Source organism: Dasypus novemcinctus, chromosome 22 (genome assembly GCF_030445035.2).
Source record: "Dasypus novemcinctus isolate mDasNov1 chromosome 22, mDasNov1.1.hap2, whole genome shotgun sequence".
Taxonomy (NCBI): Eukaryota; Metazoa; Chordata; class Mammalia; order Cingulata; family Dasypodidae; genus Dasypus; species Dasypus novemcinctus.
Window position 1 is genome coordinate 45,831,731 of NC_080694.1, and position 25,830 is coordinate 45,857,560.

General features: G+C 51.6%; 1 protein-coding gene across 1 annotated transcript in view; it reads right to left on the reverse strand.

The window, feature by feature from the left end:
* Positions 1-658: 658 nt before the first annotated feature.
* The window catches only part of GFOD1 (Gfo/Idh/MocA-like oxidoreductase domain containing 1), a 128,941-nt gene continuing 103,769 nt past the window's right edge, over positions 659-25,830 (reverse strand). The window contains exon 2 of the mRNA XM_058285236.2: positions 659-7,654. Coding sequence (XP_058141219.1) covers positions 6,735-7,654 — 920 coding nt within the window. The 3' untranslated portion in view covers positions 659-6,734. The remainder of the gene's footprint in view (positions 7,655-25,830) is intronic.

A 25,830-nucleotide genomic window follows, 5' to 3' on the forward strand; every position in this document is an offset into this window, starting at 1 on the left:
TGCTCCCCAAACTGTTTTTAAGTGAGGAGAAAGCACGGACCAGAAAAAACACCTCTGTTTGTTCCCTAAGACTCAGCAGAGGGCGGAAAAGAAAGGCTCAGTCCTCCACCAGAGACCCATTTCATGCACATCTGAAATTTGGCCAAGACAGTCATCCTCAACACTGTTAGAAAAGTAAACACAGATATTTTTAAAAAGTCAAGTGAACTAGCAAAGTCTTTCAGAGCTGGGTTTGGTTGTTAGGTTAAGACATGAAAATAGAGAATCCCGGTATTTGCTCCCCATCCTAAAATCTGTAGTGTTGTCATCTTTCTGTTGTCTAGACTAGCCTTTGGCATACACACACACACACACACACACACTCGTGTGGAACTAGGGAGGTGACGTCCCCTTCCATGCCTCCAAAATGTGGATTTGAACCAGATTGCTCTAAAGTGCCTCCAGTTTTAAGATTCAGCGACTCTACAGTCCATAGCTGAAGGTCAGCTGATTCTCATTGTCCACCTTCATGGACGCGTGGCAGGCACACCCCTGTCCCCGAGGCAGTGCCATCTCTCCCACTCCCGCTCTTGCTCCAGATCCCACCAGCTGCCCACCTACCTAACCCGGGAGCAGGAGCGCCTGGAGCTAGCAAACAGGAAAACAGCTGCAAGTGCACTCTTCTTTGACATCTTTATTCGCCACCGTCATGCCTTTACGCCACCAATGGGAATTGTGGAGAACAGGAGGAAGCCACGTTTGAAGCGGCACACGGTCGGCTGGCTGGGTGATCTTAGCCACTGCCCCCGAGTGTCACAGAGGTCACCGTGACCACCTCTTCCTGGAGCCTGGTAGGACAGCTTCCACGCAGCCAGCGGGCAGGGAGGGCAAGGCCTCCTCCCCCCACAGGTGTTTGGCCTTTAAAACACTGAGAACTGTTGCATTCATTGTCCCCTTTTTTTTTTTTTTTTGCTTTAATAATAAAAAAAAGAAAATCCCAACCTTCAACAATTTAGAAGCTATTTTTTTTTGCTATCTACATTATATATAAAATATAGACTCTGTTTATAACACACATCTTTTTCCTTTGATAAATAACTCTTTAAAATAACTAGTATACATGCCTTGACTTTTTATATATATAGGTTTGGTTTTATACATATATATATATACTCTCATGTTTGTAAGACATAATAAATACATACTCGACAAGGACAAGCAACCAAACGAATGCAGTTTTGGTTATTAAAAAACCAATAAAGTACTGTAGAAGCCCCCGGCAGCCAACAGGAAGTCATAACTGCAAGAAATTTCTCCCTTCCCTGGGCAAGGCACAGGGCAGATGACAAGGTACATGTGGATGCCTGAAAGAGGAGGCGGCGGGCAAAGGAGCTGGCCGGGTCACTTTTATTTTGTTTCTGAACCTGGGATTAGACTGAGAATCACAAATAAGTCGTCCCAGTCATAAGGACACACCAAGGGACTCAATGTAACACCCGAGTCCTTGTGCTGGCTGCAGAGGACAGCAGAGACCTGGCCGGGGACGAGAGCAAGCCACGGGGGGGACCCCATGGTGACCTGCAGGCCCTGCCGACCCTGCCGGGGCAAGCTTTCGGGTGCCGCGCTAAGCTCAAAGCCATCGCACGGGACGCCTTCTCCTCATTACTCCATTCGCTGCTGGTGTCAACAGAAAAGGAGAGAGAGCAAGAGATTCGAGAGGATTCTGTCTATTCAGTCGTGCAATGCTTTAGTAGCTGGAGGCTGAGCTGGCCCCCTCAAGGGTTAGGGTTAGGGTTGGGGTTAGGGTTACAGGGACCTCAACATGGAGAGAAAGGGGCCAGGAGGCCGTCACCTGTCCCGCTAAATCCTCTGGACGCTGGCTACACCTCCAGGCTCCAAGGGGCCTCTCCTGGGAAATCCCGGAGCCCCCACCCAGCCTGACGGGAGAACACCATCTGCCGGCTTCTCGTCTACACGGAGCCAGGTGGCTGGCCTCGACCGCAGGCCTCCTCTGGGAGATCACACCGGAGCCACGCTCGGCTTTTCTTCCAGTGTCCTCCTCCCCCTTTCCAAAAATGGGAATTGGAATGTGACCTTCTGCAGTCTTGTTTTTTTTAATGAGCATCCCCCCCCCACCACCACCACCAATGTCACAGCCTCTGCCCTCGAAACCCCAGGGCTTTGATAGCCAAAAATTGTCGGGTAGGTGGGACAGGAGTCCTAAGCTAGTCAGAGCCTAGCTCTGTGTTTAGGAGTTGGGGGGGAGTGGGGGGAATATAAGTAGAACTGGCCTCAGGAAACCCCAACATTGAAAAGAAATCTAGACCTATGCCTCCCCCAACTTTGCTAAATGACAAATTAGAGATAATTGTTCAGGTTACACTCACAATGGAATTTTAAAAATAGCTATTTCTCTGAGTACATTCGACATATATTTTAGTTTCCAAAAAATGGATTTGCATGCTTCAGCTCGGGGAAAAGTCGGGTACAGGTCTGCCTTCTCCTGCCAGCTCCCCCACGGGCTAGCCGTGCCACCTCACACAAGAGAGCACACCTCCCAGCCTCCCCTCCTCCAGCAGAGAGCTCTGAGGGTGCCGTGAGAGGCAGGGTGTGGACTTGGAAAACTAGGCTTCTAGTCCTGGCTGTACCACACAAAAAAAGCTGTGTGACCTGGGCCACCCCATCACCTCTCTGGGCTCTGAAATGAAGGGACTGAACATACTGGACTCTGAGGTCCCTTCGGATGCAAGTGGATTTATTCTCACCCCAAGATACTAGCCATGCCAAATATTTCTCCCTTACCAACCAGAGTAAAAGAGATCAGGCCAGAGACCCAATTTCGGACCGCAGGTCAAATTCAGCAGCTGCAGCTACAAGACAAGCTGAAGAGATTAAGAGCGTGTAAAGGTGAACGTGCAATGCACAGCCACAGTGTGGGTCACAGACAAATGAACTTTAAAAGCTCCCCTCCCTGAGAGAAGGCATCTTCCTACATTATACCCAGGCCACACGGAGCAGAAGCAAAGGCCACCGGTGAGTGTCGGCCAGCAGTGTTTGGAAAATCCCCACCTCTGGGGTTTGCTGCATCAGCTACCATCAAAATCAACCGAGGGAGTCGGCGATGAAAGAGGCTGTGATAGTTCCATTGGGGACAGGGAAGAAAAATGGGCCGCTTCTAGCTGCAGTTCTAGAACTAACCTCCTGGCCTCACATGGGGCACCCTGCTCGACGGGAGGGGGTGTGGGCAGCAGTTGAGTGGGTAGCTCAAGGTGCTCCACCCAGCCTGAGAGTAGACCCCTACCGTGTCTGACACGTTGTGCTTTCCTGTGGGGAAGACTAGCAGAGGCACTCCTCTTCTTGGGATGCAGTGTGGTTCGGAGAAGAAGATGCAGGGTCAGCTGACCCCACTTCTGCTTACTAGTTGTATGACTTTGGGCAAGTTGCTCTTACTCTCAGAGCCTCAGTTTTCTCATCTGCACAAAGGGAATAACAGTACCCAAGTACCATGGCGTTTCATGGAGGACGTGAAGACTTAAAAACCCTGCACACAGTGGGCCACCAATGAATGGTAGTTCTCCGCCATGTTGGCAGCACAGAAGGTGCTTGGGATTGCTCTCCACAGATGGAAAAAGGATCAGGGAGAAATTAATCTTGAGTTGGAACCAGCCAAGGCTGCCCCCAGAGAGTCCAGACACACCTGGAACACAGGTATTTGCTGCCAGGTAAGCTAAGGGGAATCTTGGTACCCCTCAGTGCCTCTCCCATGAAGGGGAGGTCTTAGAGAATCTGACAGAAGGCATGGGCTCCCTTCTTAAAAGGGGACAACTGCAGACTTGCCCTTTAAGCTCAGGGCATTCCAACCACTTGTGGATTACCAGGTAAGAATACCTGACACACACTTGCAGAAGCTAGAATTTAGGAGGCAACCAGTGGCACCCACCAAAATTACTAGTATCAGAGGCATCCACACAACGATGGGACCAAAACAGGCAAGGGGGGGGGGGGATATAAATGTTAGGGCCCTAAATTGAGGCTCAGTTACATGAGGCCTTTGAAACGCATTAAACAAAGCAGAAAGGGGCTCCCTTATGCTGGGACTTGGTACTAGGTCCAAGTGGGCTGACAGTACCTAGACCCCTCGGAAAGTTTTGGCGGTGCTGGGAGGAAACCAAGGCCTTCTAGAGACTGTTGTTGAAAGCTGGAGGCATCAGCCTCATACTGCTCCTCCCACTCAATGGTCTTTGCAAAAGGAGCCCTTAAAGCAGCAGCTCAGACCCATCTGCTAGAATTTTTTTATACTAAAATCACAAAATTATCCAAGTCTTTTATTTCCTTCCATTCCTGCCACTACCTAATACAAGCATTTCAGTTGATAAAATTTGAATATTTACTAAAGTATTTCTCCATGCTCCTCTTTAAAAGTGTATATTCTCTCTCTGCCCCAGCCTCAAATGGGAATTTTTGTTTCCTTACACTGAATATTTATCCTAGAGCTCGGAGGACTTTTTTCCAAGTATTGTGATTAAGGACAGAAAAATCACATTATAACCCCCTTGGGATATCCCTACTTTATTATGAAACAACGTAGAAAAATGAGGCCCCTAGAGTCGTTTAGTTTCTTTTCCTTCCATCCTTAATCATAGCCTTCCCTGCTAATTAGAAAAAAATTTTCTTTCCGCTCAGTTTCCACAAAAACTATCTATCCAGAGGGCAATTTAGGAGAACAGGGACCAAAACAGCCTATGACCCAGCCCTCAAACCATTTAGGGGACTGCCATTCTACCGACTCTCCAGTTTTGAGGGGAGAGCTGCACAGGCTGGAACGCTGAACATGATGTCCGTGCACAGAGCCCGGCCAGAAGGGCCCACCAGGAGTCACAGCCGCTGACCCTTCCGTCTCAGCGAGGACCCAGGAAATAGGACGACTCTTTCCAGGAAGGCAAAGCTTCGCCCTCTGTCCTAGAACTGACCAACACTTCCACTGGTGTTTGGAAATGCCCACAGCTGCCCTCATCGAACCTAGGCAGGAAAATGGAGGAGGCAACGAATTATTCTGTTCACTTCCAGGTTTTGGCCTGAGGTCTGGAGTGGACTCTCGGCTCCTTCAATTCCCTCCTGGTTCTACTTCCAGGTACCTGAAAAGAAGGCTTCCGCGAGCTGGTAACGCAGATCTCCAAGTAGCGGCCTCAGCAGCCCACCTGACAAATGCCTGACAGCGGGCAAGGAGTTAAGACAGAGAAGAGGACAAAAGGATAGTTGCCTGTCTTCCACAGATACTTGCCTTGTTCTTTCAAGGCCAGATCCAAACTTTTAAGAAGGATTTTGGTGATATTTGCTGACAGCGCTGAAAACCCTGTGTGTGTCTGTGAGTCTAGCTCCCTTATGGCACTGCCTGCTCAGAGCCTGCAGCGCCCCCTCCCTCCCAGTAAAAGCTCTGCAAGTGAGGGTGAAAGGGTGCAAAAGAAGATTCTACACCAGGAAGAATGTGCTTTTTCCAACATGACTTTCTTAACCTTAGGTGAAGTGGACTTTAAAGCCCCCATTTCATAAACACTGAAAATTATGTTCCTCTCTGTGTTTTCTTTTAAATTTTTAATACCTATTCAAAATCGTGCAGATGTCAGAACCTGGAGCACAAAAGCCAACGCTAAGGAGAGGAGCCTTGGCTTTTTTTTGTTTTCTGTATTTGTTTGTTTTTAATGGGAAGGAGAGTACATGAGCGTGGACCTAAGGCTTTCCCTTTTAAATCCACAAAGCTAGACGCTCTTCCCCAGTCCCACCAGAAAGGCAGGTATTAGAGCCCGCTATGAGCCTTTGGTTGGAGAATTTTCCCGGCCCTGCTGAGGCTGGCAGCTGCTCGGGGTCTCTGCGGCTAGGGGTGAGCTCTCAGGCCCTGCCCCTGGAGAGCCGTGAATTGCCCGGCACCGCCACAGTCCAGGATCGAATCCCTCTTACACTCATTCCACACCACTGGAAAAAGTGTTGGGTGGGGGCTCCTTGCAGTTTTTCAATTGCTGACAAATTCAAACGGGTATTTTATTCTCAACCTCATCTGCTTCCGAGCACGGTGCGCTCTGGCTCTCCCTTTTTGGTTTTGGGGAACCCCTCTCTCGGCTTGACACCCATCTCAGGCCAGGTGATGGCCAGTGACCAGTGGGCGAGACACTCCCTCGGGCTTCCTGCGAGGACAGCATCATCCGAAAACGCTGCACGCTTAAGTTACCAAGCGCTTTTTCATTCAGACATTTAGAATAAAAAGTGGCTTCCTGGAACTTGAACTTTCCCACTCACCCCCCTCCCCTCCCCAGACGTGGGTGGACAGGTGAAGGTGGCACCTTATCCTGCCGGTGCTGGGTGTGGGGGAACCCTGGCCACCCAGAGCTCACCATCTGACCCAGCGACCCCTTGCCAGACCATTTGGCTTTGCAAAAGGGGGCCACGGTGTGTGAAGGGCTGGGGTGCAGGGGGGGCACCCCCTCCTCCCTTCTCACAGCAGATGAAGGAAGAGGCAGTGAAGTGCCTCCTTCCTGTGCAAATGCCCAGCAGGCTCTGCGGGACCTCCCTGGCATGAGCTCAAGCCACCAGCAGTCTTGCCTGGGGTTCCTCCCCGGGGGGCTGGGGTTCCCCAGAGGCCATCCACTCACAGTGCCCCTCCCCCCCCCCACGCTGCCCCCCGCCCCAGTCATTCTCACCCCTGTGCCTTCCCCCCCGCAGGAGCCCGAGTCCGCCCAAGACCCCCCGGATCCCCTGGCGCGCTAGCAGTAGAGGGACATCCTGCTGCGCCGCATGGCCTCGCTGATGAGGTAGGCCGGGCTCAGCTCGGGCTCCTCCGTCATGACGGCGATGTTCTGCCACTCGCCCGTCTGGCTGGAGCGCTTGATGGTGTCCACCACGCAGAGCGCGTAGAGGCAGTCGTCGAAGGTGGCGGCCATGGTGAGGGGCCGCCCGTCCCACGTGCGCCGGTCGTCCTGGTCCTGGAAGGCCTGGCGCACGGCCTGCATCATCTTGATGGTGCCGCGCAGGTAGGGCGCGGGGATGTCGCTGAAGGCCTTCTCGGGCAGCAGGGAGTTGCTGACGGGCGTGGCGTCGCGCAGCAGCAGCTCCTGCGCAGGCGCGCTGTGGCGCTGCCCGTACAGGTCGGTGCCCGCCGCCAGGAGGCGCCCGGCCGCGCCCACCACCGTCACGTCCTGCTTGAACTCGCCGGGCACGTTGAAGTTGAGGGTGACGGTGCAGCACACCCCGCCCTCCAGCACCATCTGGAAGGTGCAGAAGTCGTCGCTGGTGATCTGGCGGATGCCCTTGATGTGGTCGGTCTGCTTGACGAAGGTCTTGAGCAGCCCGTGCACCTTGACGGCCTTCTGGCCGGTGAGGAAGGTGAGCAGGTCGATGATGTAGGTGCCCACCGAGTGCAGGCCGCCGCCGCCCATCAGGTCGTCGCAGCTCCAGTTGTACTTCTTGCCCAGCAGGCTGCCGCCGTGCACCTGCACCTCGCACACCAGCAGCTCGCCCACGTAGCCCTCCTCGATCAGCTGCTTCATGCGCACGAAGGCCGGCAGGAAGCGGAGCACGTTGCCCATGATGCTCATGAGCTTGGGGTAGTAGTGGGCCGCGGACATCATGCGGAAGGCGTCCAGCGGCGTGGCCGTGCGGTCGCAGATGACGTTCTTGCCAATGCCTGCGGGCAGAGGAGAAACAGGACGTCAGGAGCGGGCGCTAGGGGGCGCTAGGGGGCGCTAGGGGGCGCTGGGGGGCGCTAGGGGGCGCTGTGGAGCCCAGAGGGTGATTCTCAGAGAGGAAGAGGGACCCAATCAGATACTTTTAACTTTAAATACAAATATATTCCATATAGTTCAATGCCTATTTCAGTACTGAAGTTGAACTGCTTCATTTAAACAATGAACGGTGGATTTAAATATTAAGATTCATTCTAAGTATCTTTTCAAAAAAATTAAAAAGTATATAAAAAAGATTTTCTAATTAGACTATATTGTATAAATATTTTTAAAATGCTTGCCAGTATAAATGTCTTGCCATTTTAATATATATATAAAAATAGATGACATTTCTATGCAAATATAGTTTACCTGCAAAATATCATCTACTTTTTAAAATATTTTAAATAAAGCTAGCAAACATTTCTATTAAATATTTTAAAGAACAAAATATAAAATTCCATAACATATAAAATATATCTTATTAAACTTAGCTTATGTAAAATTTTACATGTGTTTTATTTTATATATAAAACAATTTTAACACACTTTATTATTAAAAATACCATAGATAGGAGAAATAATGTCTGTCTGGGCAGAACCAGAATACATGAGCTTAAATCATTAACTAGAATTTTTGAAATCCAAACTATTTTTTGTTCCTTATTACATACACATGTGAATCCCTAATCCATACATGTGTTAGTCTTTGTGTTTTGTTCAAACATACAAAAATGTAGCATAGCAAACAAATCGCTCTGTCTTGATTTTTTTCACTCAAATGCTTGCGATAATTTCTTGCTAGTATATATTTGTTTTGTCAGCTTAACTGTTTTACAGTCTTCTGATACGTACATACAAACCCCTTTATTCACTCTCCCTTACTGGTGCCTACTACATCGCTTTTTCCACATGCCTTCTTACAAGTTGTCATGTAAAGGCCGCATGATTTACAGACCCATATACAGGTATCAGTTATTCTACAGTACATTTTCAGACGTGTACTTCTAAGAAATGCTTCCTCACCCCTTACATAATAAAGGCATTTTCCTATATTTCCTTTTAATAGTTTAAGAGTTTTGTCTTCTGCACTTTAGTCTTTGATCCCCTCGGAATTTATTTTTAAGTATAGTGTATGGCAGGGATCTAATTATGTTTCCTAATATGGAGAGCCAATTACCCTGAACTCATTTTTTGACTAGGCCATCACTTCCTTCCTGACTTGCAGTGTCACTTCTACCATATACCAAGTTCCCACAAATTCACAGGCTTGTTTCTTGACAACATATTCTATTCCACATAACTACTAATGTAACGACACCAAATAATTCTAATAATTGTAGCTTTATGTAAGGTATCATATTACCTAAACATGGTAATTTCGTCCCTTCCTTTCTAACTCTCATACTACTTTCATTTTGCTGCATTGGTTAGAACCTCCACTCAGGGCCATAACCAGAATTTTTGTAATGACACCTTTTGAAGGTCTAAGCTTTGAGCTGTGTTTTTATTTTTTTCCAAAGGATTATATTTTGGGTGGTATCTTGCTTGTTTATTTTGCTTTCTGGATTAGGGTGGGCAGTGGTCACAGATGTATTTGTGTAACATGCGTTCCCACTCTTTCCGGGAAGGGCAGATACTCCCTCCTTCTGATGGGGTGGACAGTGCCTGGTTCTCTCCGCAGTTTGTTGCTTCTGGCCAATGGAGCTGGGGCCAAATAGGAATTAGGCCCTTGTGACAACCATAATAGTTTTTCCTTTTTTTAAGATTGATTTATTTATTCCTCTCCCCCACCCCCACCCCACCATTGTCTGCTCTCTGTGCCCATCACTGTGTGTTCTTCTGTGTCTGCTTTCATTCTCATGAGGCTGCTCTGGGAACTGATCCTGGGACCTTCCAGAGTGGGAGAGAGGCAATCGTTCTCTTGCGCCACCTCAGTTCCCTGTCCTGCTATGTCTCTTACTGTCTCTCCTCTGTGTCTCTTGTTGCATCATCCTGCTGCACCAGCTGCCCGCATTGGCCAGCGCTCCTGCACGGGGCGGCACTCCACGTGGGCCAGCTCGCCTTCACCAGGAGGCCCTGGGCATTGAGCCCTGCACCTCCTATATGGTAGACGGGAGCCCAGTTGCTTGAGCCACATCCGTTTCCCTGGTAATCGTTTTTGTTTAAATCACAGGTAGATGCAAGCTGCCTCTCTGAGCCCATTAGGAGATGATGGTTCCGGGTCTGGAGAGAACAGAGGTTCAAAGGGTGGGAGGGTGATAGGGAATGAGGGGGGATTTCATTCCACGGAAGCTAAGGAAAAACCCAACTCAGCTGGACCTGGAGGAACTGCCAACTGGAACTCAAAAAAGAACAGAAATTGGGAAGCAGACTTGGCCCAATGGATAGGGAGTCCGCCTACCACATGGGAGGTCCGCGGTTCAAACCCCGGGCCTCTACCCGTGTGGAGCTGGCCCATGCGCAGTGCTGATGCGTGCAAGGAGTGCCCTCCCACGCAGGGGTGTCCTCGCGTAGGGGAGCCCCACGTGCAAGGAGTGTGCCCCGTAAGGAGAGCCACCCAGCGTGAAAGAAAGTGCAGCCTGCCCAGGGATGGTGCTGCTCACACGGAGAACTGACACAGCAAGATGACCCAACAGAAAGAAACAGATTCCCCAGCCACCGATAGGAATGGAAGCGGTCACACAGCGAATGGACACAGAGAGCAGACAACTGGTGGGGGGGCGATAAATTAAAAATAAAATCTAAAAAAAAAAAAAAAAAGAACAGAAATTTTTTTCATGTTTGTTCAAGGCCAGATAAAAGAGTGCTAGGTGAAAAGGGAAGAGGCTCAGGGAGCTGCTGGCGCAGGCAGCGCCTGCCTGTGCAGGTCAGAGATCCCGGCCTGGAGGCCTGGGTCCAACAGCACAGAAGAGGGAGACGCCTCAAGGGAAATAGGCGGGTTGTCCAAGCTGGTACCCAGCTGGACGATACATGTGGACTCTTGGAACACACTGAGCTAGGACGGGGTTCTGGGGAAGCCCCGGCACTGCCGGCCTCTGTCCTGGGGCAACACTTGGATGAGGCGGCACTGGCTGATGGCTTGCTCACGTTCCTGCTGGAGGAGCCAGCCCACAGCTGTGCTCAGCACGGACTGGAAAGAAAATCAACGCACGCTGCACCCGCGGGTTTCCACAGTCACGCCTGAGTCTGGCCACGGGAATGTCCCAGTCCTTGCCGGCTCCTTCCTGGCAGCTCCCCCCACGACCACAGAGGAGCAGCACGAGGCTCCTGGAGCTCTTAGCAGTCAGGTCAGGACCGCGGTGCCAGCAGGAGGATGAGGAAGCACTGGTGAGTGCCCCCAGAGTGCCATGCACCTGCTCAATGTGATGCCCGACGAGGGGATCTCGGAAGCACGAGGCTCAAATAACACCGCCTCCTGCTGCCAGGAGCAGATTTATATGTAAACGGATTGGGAGGTCACGGCAGGGACAGGTGACAGTTCCGGCCCAAATCCGCCACACACCTGTTGGGCAGAGGCTGTGGCTCCTCTTGCACCCCACCCCAAGTCCCCCAAACCAGAAGCCCTGGCTGGCCTTGCCTTAGTGCACTCCATCGGTCAGATAAATGGTAGTAAAATAGGCTTATCTTACTTCGCTATCATAAAAACTATAGAATGAAACAGAAGAATGAGGAACAAAAAAGTAGAGAAAAAGAATTCACCCCGCCCCTTCCATACATCCCCCAACAATCACTGAATGGGTAATTCTTTTCAACCCTGTAAATGAAAAGATTCGGATGGAAACTGTTCTCCATCTCCAGAAAATGTGATATGAACATACACACAAAGCTCCACCTGCCTCCCGAGCTCGTGCCCAGGCCCCGCTGGGTTTCGAGGCATCTCTTGCTTTATGCTATTTGCGTATTTTGTGGGTCCCCACTCTACGCGCTATAGCGTGAGTTCCTCGAGGCTAAACGCTGGGTCTTCTAAGTGCCCCCTTTGCCCTCACCCCTAGCGGCGTGTCCTGCGTTTGGCAGGAAACCAGTGGGTGTTTTCCATTGCCCTCCCCTCTCTGCCAAGTCCGTGCTTTGCCAATGGGTCTTGGCCACATCTGAACATATCATATCTTCAAAAGTCAAAAGAGCCTTCTAGGAATCTGTCAAAGAAGGCATCTAAAATGCAAGCAAAAATGTCTTGCCCGGAGAGGCTTCTCACTGCATTATTTATTAAAGCAAAAAAGCTGGAGGCAGCGCAAACGTCCAACAATAGAAGAATGGGTACGTAAACTCCAGGGGAGCCACACAATGGAGTATTGTGCCGCCACTGAAAATAATGCTCATAAAGACTTGGTAATGGCAAGCAAGATGATTAGGATGCAATGTCAAGTGAAGAGGGCTCTATTCACGACATACTATGATCTCAACTCCCTCTAAAAATAAACAGAAAAACATAAACGCCGGGGAGGGAATCCCTCAAGCTTTTTATAGGGTTATCTGTGCAGCAGGGTTATGGCTGCTTTGGTTTTTCCCCTAAGTTTCTATTTTTATGATCAGAAACGAGCATTAGTACTTTTGTAGACCCAGAGGAGATGCGATGACCTTTGACGGCTACATTGGTGATGGGAGAAGGGCCCCCCAAAGCCTCGGCTGGTCCCAGCGCCGTGGACCTCTCCCAGCTCCTGCGCCCGGGAGCGCTCACGAAAGCACTCCTGATCTTGAACTCTGTGCTGCTTCAGAGGCTGAGGCCCCGTGTCTAGCCTTCCTGCTCAAATACCCCAGGGCCGCTTTAGGATCCTGCTGGAAGCAGTGGACTCTGTCGCCAGAAAACGCTGTACAAGCATCGTCACAAAACCACGCAGGCTGTGACGCCCAAGCGCGGATCCCCTGAGGTCCTGAGGTACAGGCGTCTCCATCGCAGATTCTATGGTTACTTTTCAAAACTCTCAGGACGTAGCATTAAAAACAAAGTTATCACTTCTGGTTTTAAAAGGAACCCAAAATGCGGAGCTGCCACCCCGTTCACACATTTGCAAAGCAGTTTGCTTTCTCTCTACTTTGGACATCATTCCCTCAATTCCACCCCTTGATGGTGTTTCTGCAGAGTCTACTCGGGGACTCCTGGGAGCCTCAGTTTCTCTTTCCCAGCTTTCCCTTCCCAAATCTGCCCCACAAAATGCCCGAGAACCTGAAATTCCAGGTTCTTACCGTTTTCACAAGAACCCGGGGATGAAGCTAAAGGAATAAAGCTCTAATGGTAGAATTCCAGTCAACAGGCATCTCCTGTGCGTATCTGTGTAGAGGGAGAGGTGGATGGGCGTTCGTGTGGGCCAGAGCCTTTCCCTTGCCCCTGAAATCACATACAGTGTCCAGGTGGCCTTCATTGGGCATAAGCTTGGCACACCCCACCTGGGAAAGCCACCGCGGCAAATGCTGGGATTTCTCTTGAAGAAAAAAGATTGCCTCTGTCAGACGGGATTTGAAACCTGGCTCTCCAGGGAATAGCACCGGTCTTTGGTGTCTTCTTGACTTTCATCTCTGTTGGCACAGTGCCTTTCTTGCCACCCTCAAAGAAAGTGCAGAAACGGCTCTTTTAGAGAAAAGCCCTCCCTCTCCATTTTCTTCTGGAAATAAGTAGCAACAAAGTCTTGCACCCTCCCTCTTCCCTGAGCACGTGGCTCTGACTTTCCTCTGACATGAAGATAAGTAGGTGCCACTGGAGGGACAGAAAATGACGGGGCCAGAGAGAGGCAGGAATCCCCTTTTTGGGGCTCGTCCCCAAAGCAGCCACGGCTGATTCCTGATGGGGCGCCCGGCAAAGGCTCTCCTCAGCCACGGGTGGAAAACGCAGCCCAGAGACGGCTCTGCACAGCCTGTGGAGACCGTCTGTGCTTTCTCACTCCCAGATGGACAATGTGACTGAAGGACAGGAGGGGTGTGTCACCACGCCGCTGCTTTCTGAGGGCCACATGAAACACGCTCCCTTTAGCTGCCGGGCTCGTCTTGTGGCGAAACGGGATTCCCACCGACGAAGGCAAAAAGGTCAAATAGATTGGGACTTGAGAGCAGAGAAAGCCACACAGACTTGAACAAAGGGGCTTGAAACATACAGATTCGAGTTCACCCCCCATAAACAGAGTGTGCAAAGCACAGACAGAGAAAAAGTAATGAGGGCCGGAGAAAAAGCGTTTTGGGTCTTGGCAGGCCTCAGTTGCTGTCGGAGCAGCTGGAGAGATTCAGCAAAGCCCGCTGCACTCACGACGATGGCGGAGGACAGCAGAGCTCTCGGGGACGTGGGGCTCCGCTGGGTGACGATGGCCCTGCTGCTCCCACCCGAGACCAGGAGCCGGCCCAACACGCCCCCAGACGCAGCTTGTGCCGCTGGGGAGGGAATTCTGCACCCAGAAACGGTGGCCTTGGACTCTTACCCCATTTGTACAGCGCGACTGGGGACGGGTGAGAAAGACCACATCGGGCCTGGCCGGGGGGCTGCCGGGGGAGTCGTCGCAAGTGACGCCCCCGTGGACCGGTTACCCCTATGCGGGAGGACAACGCGCCCAAGCGGAGTCTTGAACCCCTTTAATATTTTAGATCAAGCTGACCTTTGGGCTTGATCCCACTTAATGCCCCAAGACAAGCCCCCACTGTCAGCAAATAAAGCGACAGCTGCCGGTCCCTGAAGTGGTGGGACTGGGGCCACCCTAGCCACGTCCCTGGGCTGAAGTTGGGGGGAAGATGAGATCGGCGGGAAACTTCTGGAGGGTGACGGTGCGATGTTCAAGGCAGTGTGGCTGCTCTTTGTCAGGACCTTTTAAATTAGATAATTCCAGAAGGAGCTCTACTGCCCTCCTAAGATTCCTCCCGGGGAAACAGAAAATCGACATCCTTCAATGACTGCTGAGAGTGTTCCCTAAAACTGGGCCAAAATATCCATGGCCTCATGAGGAGCTAATGATGTGGGGAAGGAGTTCCCCACCAACAACCCTGAAGCCCCCCCTTCAAGCAGCTGTTCCCTCCCCCCTCCGTGCTCAGGGCCTCCAAGTGGGGAGATGGGCTGTGGCCGAAGGCCCTGCCCGTACCCCTTTACCCACGGGAAAGACCAAGGCTTCTGGGGACCTGACACCCAATCCAAATAATGCTCCTCTGGGCCAGGGGCCTTCCACCGAAACCTCCAGAGAAAGACACTTTCTCCGCCTGTCCCACCTTGTCCCTAGGCAGGTAGGTTACCCCTGGGTGCTGGAGTCTGGTCCCTCCACCCTGCCACCCAGGCGGGGGCCAGCCCTCAACACAGTCAGGCTGGACCTTCAAAGCACCCCTCCCCGCCAGCTCGCTTCCAATTCCGCATTCCCTTATCTAATCGATGGTGGAAATCCGTCAGCCGTGCTACTTCCCCACTGGCTCCTCCACGGTTATTCTACTGGTGGTGACAGCCCCTTATCTTCTGGAAGCCAAAACAGATGCCGATCCTGAAGGCTGGCTCGCAGCTGTCCCCACAAGTCCCATCAGATACGGCTTCCTGTTTTCAACTCCCAGGCACAGAACCTGAGGGGACTTTCTCAAGGAGGGAACGCATCATCTTCATTTATGCTTCACCCCTTCAACACCTCTGGGCTAGGCACTGGGGACCAAAGAATGAATAAGACAGACCCCTAGGAGCTCACGGTCTAGTGGAGGCGACCAAACAGGAAAGGAAAGGTCCCAGGAAACGGATCTAATAGAGGGGCGAACAATGTACATACAAGGAGAGCACCAAGGAGGGGCTGCCCAACTATCTAGGCATGGAGGAAAGCTCTGCTGAAAAGGCGATATTTCTCAGGGCCCTGAAGTATACGTAGGAGTTTGCCTAGTCATCGTTCAGAAGATTGAGGTCCATTCAGAATATGATAGCAGCAAGTGTTCAACTTGAGGTCCAAAAAATTGCCGGAAGTGGACTGTTGACAAAAGTTCCTTGTTATATCCTGATGCACAATTTTATGAGGGAAAGGTTCACTAGCTTCCTAAAAGAGTCTCTGATTCAAAACAAATTGAGCAGAACTGGGCTTCAGAGGGAAGGGGATAAAAAGGCAGGTCAAAGGGGAACCTCTGATTCAAACAGAATTTAGTATCTGAACAAACAGGGCAACTTATACCCGCGCCTTCCCTGCACTCTGAACAAGAGGCATGTACACGGTTTCACTCACCTACTGCCTCACTCCACTGAGTCCAGGCCTGTCTCTCTTTTATGTTTCCTCTCTACCCTCCCAATACACACACATGCGCACACACACATTTTCTTTCTGCCTAGAAAGTGCGAGAGAAGTGGCAGCATCAAGGCTTGTCCAAATCCCCGTCTCGGCCCTCTGGCCCTTCTTCCACATAAATTGGGAGGAGAACCCCTGCTGACCTCCTTCTGGAGAAATTAAATCCTCTACCTTCAATCCCCATAAGAGCTCCTAATGCAACTTCCCAACCCAAACCACCAGTATGATGCGCTCGTACCAATCATGGCATAATTTAAATTAGTAAGAACAACATTGCTGGGTACTTGTATGTACCAGGGTACTTTCCATGCAGTCCCACCTTCCAGCCCACCAGACCCCTCGAGGCAGGGATAATGCTACCCCCCTCACAGATGTGGAAGCTGAGCCCCTGAGAAGACAAAGCCCCCTGCCCAAGGTTCCACGGCTCAGTGGGGAGAAGAAGCGGGATCTGGGCTCGGCTGGCTCCACAGCAAGGCTGATCTTACCTGCTGCACTCTTGCTACCTTCTGGCCATCTCCAGGCTGAGAGGTTGTTTTCTGCACCCATACTGAAATTGTATCCAACACCCAGAGAACAGCATGTGCTTCCCCGACACACATCCCCCATTTTTGCCTGTGACCCACGCTTGGCTCTTGTTGTTAAGCTCCTGTATTGGTTTTGTAGGGCTGGCATAACCGATGACCACAGACTGGGTGGCTTAAAAAGCAGAAATGTATTTTCCAAGGTTCTGGAGGCCAGAAGTCTGATGTCAAGGTGCTGGCAGGGCCATGCCATCTCCAGTGGCTCTAGAGAAGCAGCCTTCCTTCCTTGCCTCTTCTAGCTTGGGTGTTTGCTGGCAATCTTGGCATTCCATGGCTTATAGCTGCATAACTCTAGTCTACCGCCATCTTCACCCGGCCTGCTCCGCTGCATGTCTCTGCATCTTTTCTCTTCTTCTAGGGACACCAATTATAATGCATTAAGGCATCAAGGGCCGACCTTACCCCAATACAACCTCATAACTAATCCCATCTGCAGTGATCCTATTTCCAAATACGGGTCACATTCTGAGGCACTGGGGGGTTAGGACATCAACATATCCTTCTGGAGGACACAATTACAGCTGTCAGTTGGCTCAGAAAGAGGGGAATGACCAATGATGGGAAATCAACATGAGTGATCATGATGGGACTTGATGTTGAATTGAAATAGCTGTGGAAGTTCTTTTCTGTTTCTATCCCATCCACAAACATAAACTAGTATCTGTCTTTGGAATTCATAAACAATATCAAACTGCTATGCTAACCTAGCTGTAGGAAAATAAATCTATACTTTCTCATCCTTTTAAATTATAATGTGAATCCCCATCTCTAGCAGTTTGATATAATTGATGAATTCCAAAAAGAAATACTGGGTTGTGCTTGTAATCTTGATCTGACCTTGGCATGACTGAGTTATGATTAGGGCGTTGTGTCTCTGCCCCTGGGTGGGTGGGGACTCACAGACACGAGGCGTGGCAAAGGACAGAGATGAGGGTTTCTGATGTTGGAGTTTTGATGTTGAAGTTTGATGCTGAAGACTTAAGCTGGAGCCCCGGGAAGTAAGCACACAGAGGAAAGAGAAGCAAGCCCCAGGAAGAGAGGAACCTTGAGCCCAGGAAGAAGCAAACCCCAGGAACGTAGGAACCCAGGAAGCCTGAACCCTCGCAGACGTCAGCAGCCATCTTACTCCAAATAGACTTTGGTGAGGGAAATAACTTATGCTTTATGGCCTGATATCTGTAAGCTCCTACCCCAAATAAATACCCTTTATAAAACCAACCAATTCCTGGTATTTTGCATCAGCACCCCTTTGGCTGACTAACATACCCTCACACATCCAAAAGAGTGGGTGCCTGATGTTATCTCCCAAAGCTCCCACAGAGTCCCTGGCAAAACCTCGGGACCTAATTGTTGACTGCCAGTCAACACCTTCAAGAGATACATTAACCTCACTAGGTATATGGTTTGAAAGACAATAAACTAGGCAACTTCACAAAAACACACACAAAAGTTATGAAATTCCCCATATAAGAAAGGTTATGCTTTAGAGAAGCGATCTCAAATGAGTAGCCCAAAGGTATATTCATCCAGAAGATGTGTTTTTGAAAAAACTAGGGTGTTTCACACAGTCTAGACTTTTTTCTTCCCCTGAAAAACTAAAAGATCCAGAACCATTGGATTTGTTCCCCAGAGCTTTCGGTATAATAATAACAATAATAATCTGAATTGTAGCCTGGATGGTTAGATGGCACTTATCTCCAGTACACCACAGTCCCCACCAGGCCCTACTGCCTTACTGTATGAATTTTCTATTGCTGCTGTAAAAACTACAGAATCAGCAGCTTAAAACAACTCCCATTTATTATCTCGCAGTTCTGTAGAGGAGCAGTCCAGGGAGGCTCAGCTGGGTCTCTGCTGAAGGTCAAAATCAAAGAGTCGGCTGGGCTGGGCTCTTATTTGGGAGTTCTGGGGACGCTCCTTCAGGTTGTTGGCAGAATTCAGTTCCTGGTGGCTGTAGGATTGAGTTCCCTGTGTCCTTTCCCTGTGTCCTTACTGGCTGTGAGCTGTGGGCCACTGTCAGCTTCTAGAACTGCTCCTGTGCCTCGCCATGGGCCTCTGCCATTTTTTTTTTTAAGATTTATTATTTACTTATTTCTCTCCCCTTCCCTGCCCCCCACTTTGTCTGCTCTCTGTGTCCATTCACTGCGTGTTCTTCTGTCTCCGCTTGTATTCTTGTCAGCAGCACCGGGGGAGTCCGTGTTTCTTTTTGTTGCGTCATCTTGTTGTGTCAGCTCTCCACGTGTGTGGCGCCACTCCAGGGCAGGCTGCGCTTTTTTTGCACAGGGCGGCTCTCTTTACGGGGCGCACTTCTTGCGCGTGGGGCTCCCCTACGCGGGAGCCGCCCCTGCGTGGCACAACACTCCTTGCGCGCATCAGCCCTGCGCATGGGCCAGCTCCCCGCGTGGGTCAGGAGGCCCTGGGTTTGAACCGTGGACCTTCCATGTGGTAGGCGGATGCCCTATCCATTGAGCCAAATCCGCTTCCCGACCTCTGCCGTCTTTAAGCCAGTCCTTCTGGCGCCTGGGCTCTCTCTGACTTCCTGTTCTGCTACCAGCCAGACAAAATCCTCTGTCTTTACAGGGCTCTCGTGTATTAGATATGGCCACATAACAAAATTAACGTAATCAGAGGAGTAACACCAGTGGACAAAGATCACCTTAGAATCTGCCTTCCCGGGAAACGGACTTTGGCCCAGTGGTTAGGGCGTCCGTCTACCACATGGGAGGTCCGCGGTTCAAGCCCCGGGCCTCCTTGACCCGTGTGGAGCTGGCCCATGCGCAGTGCTGATGCGCGCAAGGAGTGCCGTGCCACACAGGGGTGTCCCCCGCGTAGGGGAGCCCCACGCGCAAGGAGTGCACCCATAAGGAGAGCCGCCCAGCGCGAAGGAGGGAGCAGCCTGCCGAGGAATGGCGCCGCCGACACTTCCCGTGCCGCTGCTGACCACAGAAGCGGACAAAGAAACAAGATGCAGCAAAAAGACACAGAAAACAGATGACCGGGGGAGGGGAGGGGAATTAAATAAATAAAAATAAATCTTAAAAAAAAAAAAAAAGAATCTGCCTTCCCCAGTGACTCCAACCCATTCCCCTCCTTTACGTTACCTGCCAAGCCCGTGGCCTCTAGAAACCCCACAAGGAGGAAGATTCTAGTGTTCTCCCAGTGTTAAGTGCCTCCGGCAGGCATCTGCACTCCTTTCAAGCCTCGGGTTTATTCTCTCAGTAGTTTTCACTCCATCAAAGAGAGAGCCTCAGTGAGGTACTCCAGGGTTTAAGAAGCTATTATTAGTCTCCCTGTTACCACGGCGATGACGTCCCTAGCCCAGGGCTCCCCTGGGCAGCAGGAGTGGGAACAGGTGCAGGGCGAGGCTGCAGCCTCAGGGCCTCTGGGGGCGGGCGAGAGGCTGGGGCGGGCGGAGGAGCTGGAACTGCTCTGCGTCCACTAGGGGTCAGTGTCTTCTCTTCGCAGGACGCGGTTCCCTCCAGCAGCAGCGGGCCCGCCATCCCCATTTGCACAGAAGAGCCAGCTGAGGCTTGGCGGGAATATCATGGCCCGAGATCAGAGCTAGGTAGCAGGTCCACGCTGCAGAGTCCATGCTGTGCCCCCCAAAGCCCTACTTTTCCCATTTTCCATCTTGACAAGTGCTCCAAGTGGAAGAGTGGAAGCAGGATGCAATGACTGACCTCAGAGCCACCTGGATGGGTTGAGAGGAGAATCTTCAGACCCTTTGGGTCTCACTGGACCCCAGCGTTGTGTGGAGAGATTTGGGAAAGCGAAAGAGGGAGAGCAGGGTTTAGTGCTTGACTGGGGGAAAGAGCTAAAAAGCAGGATGGGCGGGAGGCTCAAAGGGGAAGGACTTTGAGCCACTGCTGCCGTTCTAGCTTCACCTCCGTGACAGTGACGGGCCAGAGACCCTGAAGGACTATACCAGAGAGGAGAGGGCCTGGGGAAACTGGCCATTTGGGTGCACAGCTGAATAGAGGCAGCCTACAAGGGCTCCGGCCCTCAGCCATCTTGGCCATCCTCTTGGCCAAAAGAATTGGGCGGCGATGGGCTTGCCACGTCCTTCGGTCCCAGGAAGGCGGTGGGTGGGCAGGAAAACTATAGCGGGCCAGGCTGGCACCATCTTGCCAAGCCCAGGAGCACAGATCCCTGGGGGAGAAAAACACCTCAGCGTGGCCAAACCCTGCCAGGAAAGGAAAGCGGCCCAAGGCTGCCGCTTCCTCAGAGAGAAACAATGGTGCCTCACGCCTCAGCCAGAAGCAAAGGGAAGTGACACTCTGCCGTGGGAACCCTCCTCGCTTTGCAGTCTTCAGACAGGCAGTGCTCCTGCTGATGTCACCCAACCACATCAAGAGACCCCTCCCGCAGTCCCAAGGCACACCAGGTCCTCAGTTCTACCAAAGACCATTTAAAAAAAATTTTTTTTGTCTTTATTTTTTAAATGTTACATTAAAAAAATATGAGGTCCCCATAAACCCTCCACCCCCCTCACCCCACCCCTCCGCCCATAACAACAACCTCCTCCATCATCATGAGACATTCATAGCACTTGGTGAATACATCTCGGAGCACCGCTGCACCTCATGGTCAATGGTCCACATCATAGCCCACACTCTCCTCCAGTCCACCCAGTGGGCCATGGGAGGACCTACAACTGTCCCTGTAGCACCACACAGGACAACTCCAATCCCCGAAAATGCCCCCACATCACATCTCTTCCTCCCACTCCCTACCCCCAGCAGCTACCATGGCCACTTTCTCCACACCAATGCAGCATTTTCTTAGATTACTAATCACAATCATTCATGAACAGAATATCAGTAAGTCCACTCTAATCCATACTCTATTCCTCCATCCTGTGGACCCTAGAATGGCCGTGTCCACTCCATATGTATATCAAGAGGGGGCTTAGATTCCACATGCTGGATGCAATTCTCCTGCTTTCAGTTGGAGGCACTCTTGGCTCCCTGGTGTGGTGGTTGACCTTCTTCAACTCCATGTTAGCTGAGTGGGGTAAGTCCAATAAACCAGAGTGTAGGAGCTGCATGTCTGTTGAGGCCCAGGGCCTGGCTATCACATACCAAAGATCTTTAACGCACCACGTCCCAGAGCGATTTCACGTAGATTAGCTCTGAGCTTCAGCCCAAGTCTATGATGAGGTTTGGGGAGTGGACGAGAGGTGGTAGTGGTGGTAGGAAAGAGAGGAGTAGCCTACAGTGCAATAACTGGGTGTTCAGTGTGTTTGGTGGGGGGTAAGGTAGGGTGGGGTAGGGGAAATTTGTAATTTGGGAGGGCTGCCTGGCATCTGGCTCTCGTTACTCCATTTGCAAACCCCAAACTAGATGACCCTGGTGGGAAGTAGAGCTTCTTCCTGCTAGGAAGCCAGAACCAGGGACTGGCTTTCTAAGCTCCCCCACTGCTAGGGCACGGGCACACAACCGAGGCTGGCCAGCCAGAGTCACAAAGAAGTAGGAATGGCGGAGGAGCCATGCCGGCAGTGGGGGAAGCAACATCTAGTTTCCAAGGGCTGTGGTGGCAGCAATGCCAATGAAAGCATCTATTGGCCAGTGCCATGTCAAGCCGTGGGCTCCACATGCCGCATGGGGTCTCTGGGTGATTTTGACTGGGGTTCCTTTTTGCTTTGTTCTTGTTTTCCAAGTCTCCTTTTCCAGCTTTCCTAGCATTTCTGTGACCAAACCAATGTCCTTTCCAAAAAATTCCATTCTGCTAAACCAGCTTCTGTTGTTTGCAATTAAAATGTCTCTCAAATACACCAGGTTTACAAGCTCTCTGGGGCCCTTTCTGGAACAAAAGTCCCATTGTGTGCCTACTAAGAAAGCAGCCCAAGGGCCACATGATTTAAGGGAAAAGGAAGGGAAATGAGGATCAGGAGACCTGGACTAGCATTTGCTGATGGTGTGACTTGAGTCACTCTACATCTCTGAAGCTCAGTTCCCTTATCCATAAAGTTGGAATAACAATATCTTCCTCAAATGGCCGCTTTGAGGATGGAATGGCACCATCTTGGCATATGGAATCTGCTGAGTTTTATGGTCATGGCAGATGGAGTTCTGTGCCATGTCAGTTGGCCCTTCTTTGGAGTTGGTGTTTCAGTGTGATGGAGCTGGACTCAGATGTGATCTCTTTTCACAAGCCTTTCTTGTTACTTTACCAGAATTGTAGTTGGTGCTGGGGTTTAACATATACCCAGGGGATCTGAATCTCTGGACTGACCATGTGATAGCCAGGTCCTGAGCCTCAACAGACTTCAGCTCCTACACTCTGGATTATTGGACTTATCCCACTCAGCTAACATGGAGTGGAAGAAGGTCAACCACCACACCAGGGAGCCAAGAGTGCCTACAACTGAAAGCAGGAGGATTGCATCCAGCATCCATGTGGAATCTAAGCCCCCTCTTGACATAGATGTGGAATGGACACAACCATTCCAAGGTTCACAGGATGGAGGAATAGAATATGGACTAGAGTGGACTTACTGATATTCTATTCATGAACTATTGTGATTAGTAATCGAAGAAAATGTGGCATTGGTGTGGAAAAAGTGGCCATGGTGGCTGCTGGGTGTGGGGAATGGGAGGAAGAGATGAGATGTGGAGGCGTTTTCAGGACTTGGAGTTGTCCTGGGTGGTGCTGCAGGGACAGTTACCGGACAATGTATGTCCTCCCATGGCCCACTGGATGGAATGTGGGAGAGTGTGGGCTATGATGTGGACCATTGACCATGAGGTGCAGCGGTGCTCAGAGATGTATTCACCAAATGCAATGAATGTCTCATGATGATGGAGGAGAATGTTGCTATGGGGGGAGGAGTGGGGTGAGGGGGGTGGGGGGTATATGGGGACCTCATATTTTTTTAATATAATATTAAAAAAATGAATAAAGACAAAAAAAAAAAAAGAAATCTGCTGAAATTCATAATAGAGACAAATAAAAACTGCATTTGCCAGCCCTCAGAACTACAAGAATTTGAAAGAAGGTGACGGCAGGGAGAGGCTGGCAGCACGGGGCTGGGTAAGGTGCAGGACTCTGAATCAAAGTGGCACTGATTCAACGTGCAAAGCCCATCTGAGACATGGGGGGGGCTGTCTGGCCCCGTCCACTTGATAAGACTGCAGAGAGTATGAAACGGGTGACTAGGAGGGGACGCTGGCAGTAATAAGCCAACCACAAGAACGAAGTTACTGAGCCGCCGTAAGAAGCGAACCAACCTACTGCCGTGCCCTCTCCAGAAATCCCTCTCGCCAATGACACTGCACTCTGAACCTCCTCCATGGGTTCTGCCCATCTGTGCCTGGCGATGGCGTGTTGGCGTCAAGTTTGCCCTCAGTGGCCCACCCCTGCAGGCAGGGATTTCTCTTGGGCTTTTGGCTGCATGGGGAGACAACAGGGAGGCAAAGCTTGGGCAAAAGTGAGGGAAAGGGGAAGCGGATGTGGGCCTGGGTTGGATCCCTGGGACCTCCTGGTGAAAAAGAAGAAAAGCGTGCCTGAGTGGCAAGCCAGTGCCGGCGTGGCGAGCCAGTGCCCGTGTGGTGGGCCGAGTGCCTGTGTGAGTGCCCGTGTGCTGAGCCAGTGCCTGTGTGGCGAGCCAGTGCCCGCGTGGTGGGCTGAGTGCCTGTGTGGCGAGTGCCTGCGTGGTGAGCCAGTGCCTGTATGGCGAGTGCCTGCGTGGTGAGCCAGTGCCCACGTGGTGAGCCAGTGCCTGCGTGGTGAGTGCCTGCGTGGTGAGCCAGGGCCCGCACAAGTGAGTCACTCAGCAAGTTGATGATGCAACAAAAGAGAGACAAGGGGAGAGCCAAGGTGAAGCGCAGCAGAGACCAGGAACTGAGGTGGCGCAGCTGACAGGAAACCTCTCTTCCCATCACAGGTCCCTAGGATCGAATCATGCTGCATCCTAGAGGAGAAAGACGAGACGAGAAGACAAAAAGAGAAACAGACACAGAAGATCACACAGCAAATGGACATAGACAGCAAAAAGAGCAGGGCAGCAGGAGGGGGAGAAAGGAAAATGAAAGTTTCAAAATTTTTAAAGAGTGAGGGAAAGGCTGCCGGGAACGTTCAGCTGAGCACCTAGTAGATAACTGAGGCTCATCTCATGAAGGGAGGCTGCAAGTTAGAACCCCCTCTCCAAAGAACCGAGCCTCGCCTTGGCTGCAGCTGGTGCCCGGACGGCGGAGGGCCACCGTCATGCGCAGAGTGCGGGGCCCCTGCAGCGGGCCTGGCTCTGGGGGGACCTTCAGGCTCCTCAAGCACCCGGCAAGGGGGTGCTGGGCTTCCCCCCTGGATCCGCTTCTCTCGAGGGGAGAGCGCTTCGTCTTCTCCCTCAGGACCCGCGACACTGCCCTGCAGCTGGCGGGGGTCGCCAGCTCCCTGGGTGGACAGGGAAAGCCGCTCCCCGGGGCGGGCACCTCCTCCCTCCAGCTCAGGTGCTGGCTAGGGTGAGCCCCAGAGCTCGGGCAAATCTGCCAGCCCTCAGACCAGGTGGTGGGTGTTGTGTGTGTGGCGATGCAGCTACCACCCCACATTCCCATTTAAATCCCCTCCAGGGATACGGCGCGGAGATGCTGATGACACTGGCGGTGCAGTGTGCCCTAAAGGCTGCTTCGGGAACTCCCGGGCACCTGGCCGGCGAAACCCGGGCTGACAACCTGGCAGGCCACCACCTGCGATGTCACGGGGCAGCAGTCTCATTTTACAGACGAGGAAAGTCCGGGTAGGGCGGCGGAGGCTCCTTGTACACCTTTTTTTTTTTTTAAGGATTTTTATTTTTTACTTATCTCCGCCCCGCCCCCTCCCCCCCCCCATTGTCTGCTCCTGTGTCCATTCGCTGTGTGTTCTTCAGTGTCCCCTTGCATTCTTGTCAGGCGGCACTGGGAATCTGTGCCTCTTTTTGTTGCGTCATCTTGCTGTGTCAGCTCTCCATGTGTGCAGCGCCACTCCTGGGCAGGCTGTGGTTCTTTCATGCAGGGCGGCTCTCCTTGCGGGGCACACTCTTTGTGCATGGGGCTCCCCTACGTGGCAGACACCCTTGCGTGGCACGGCACTCCTTGCACGCATCAGCACTGCACATGGGCCAGCTCCACACGGGTCAGGAGGCCTGGGGTTTGAACTGCGGACCTCCTATATGGTAGGCGGACACTCTATCAGTTGACCCAAATCCACTTTCCTCCTTGTACATCTTAAGGCTATTCCCTCTTGGAAGGGACTCTCCTGGGCGCTGCACAGGCACAGGGTGGGGCCATGCCATGCCTGGGGCTTCTGGACACTTGGACTGGAGATGACCAGATGCCCAGGACAGCAGCAGCTGCCCGGCAGTTGTGCTGG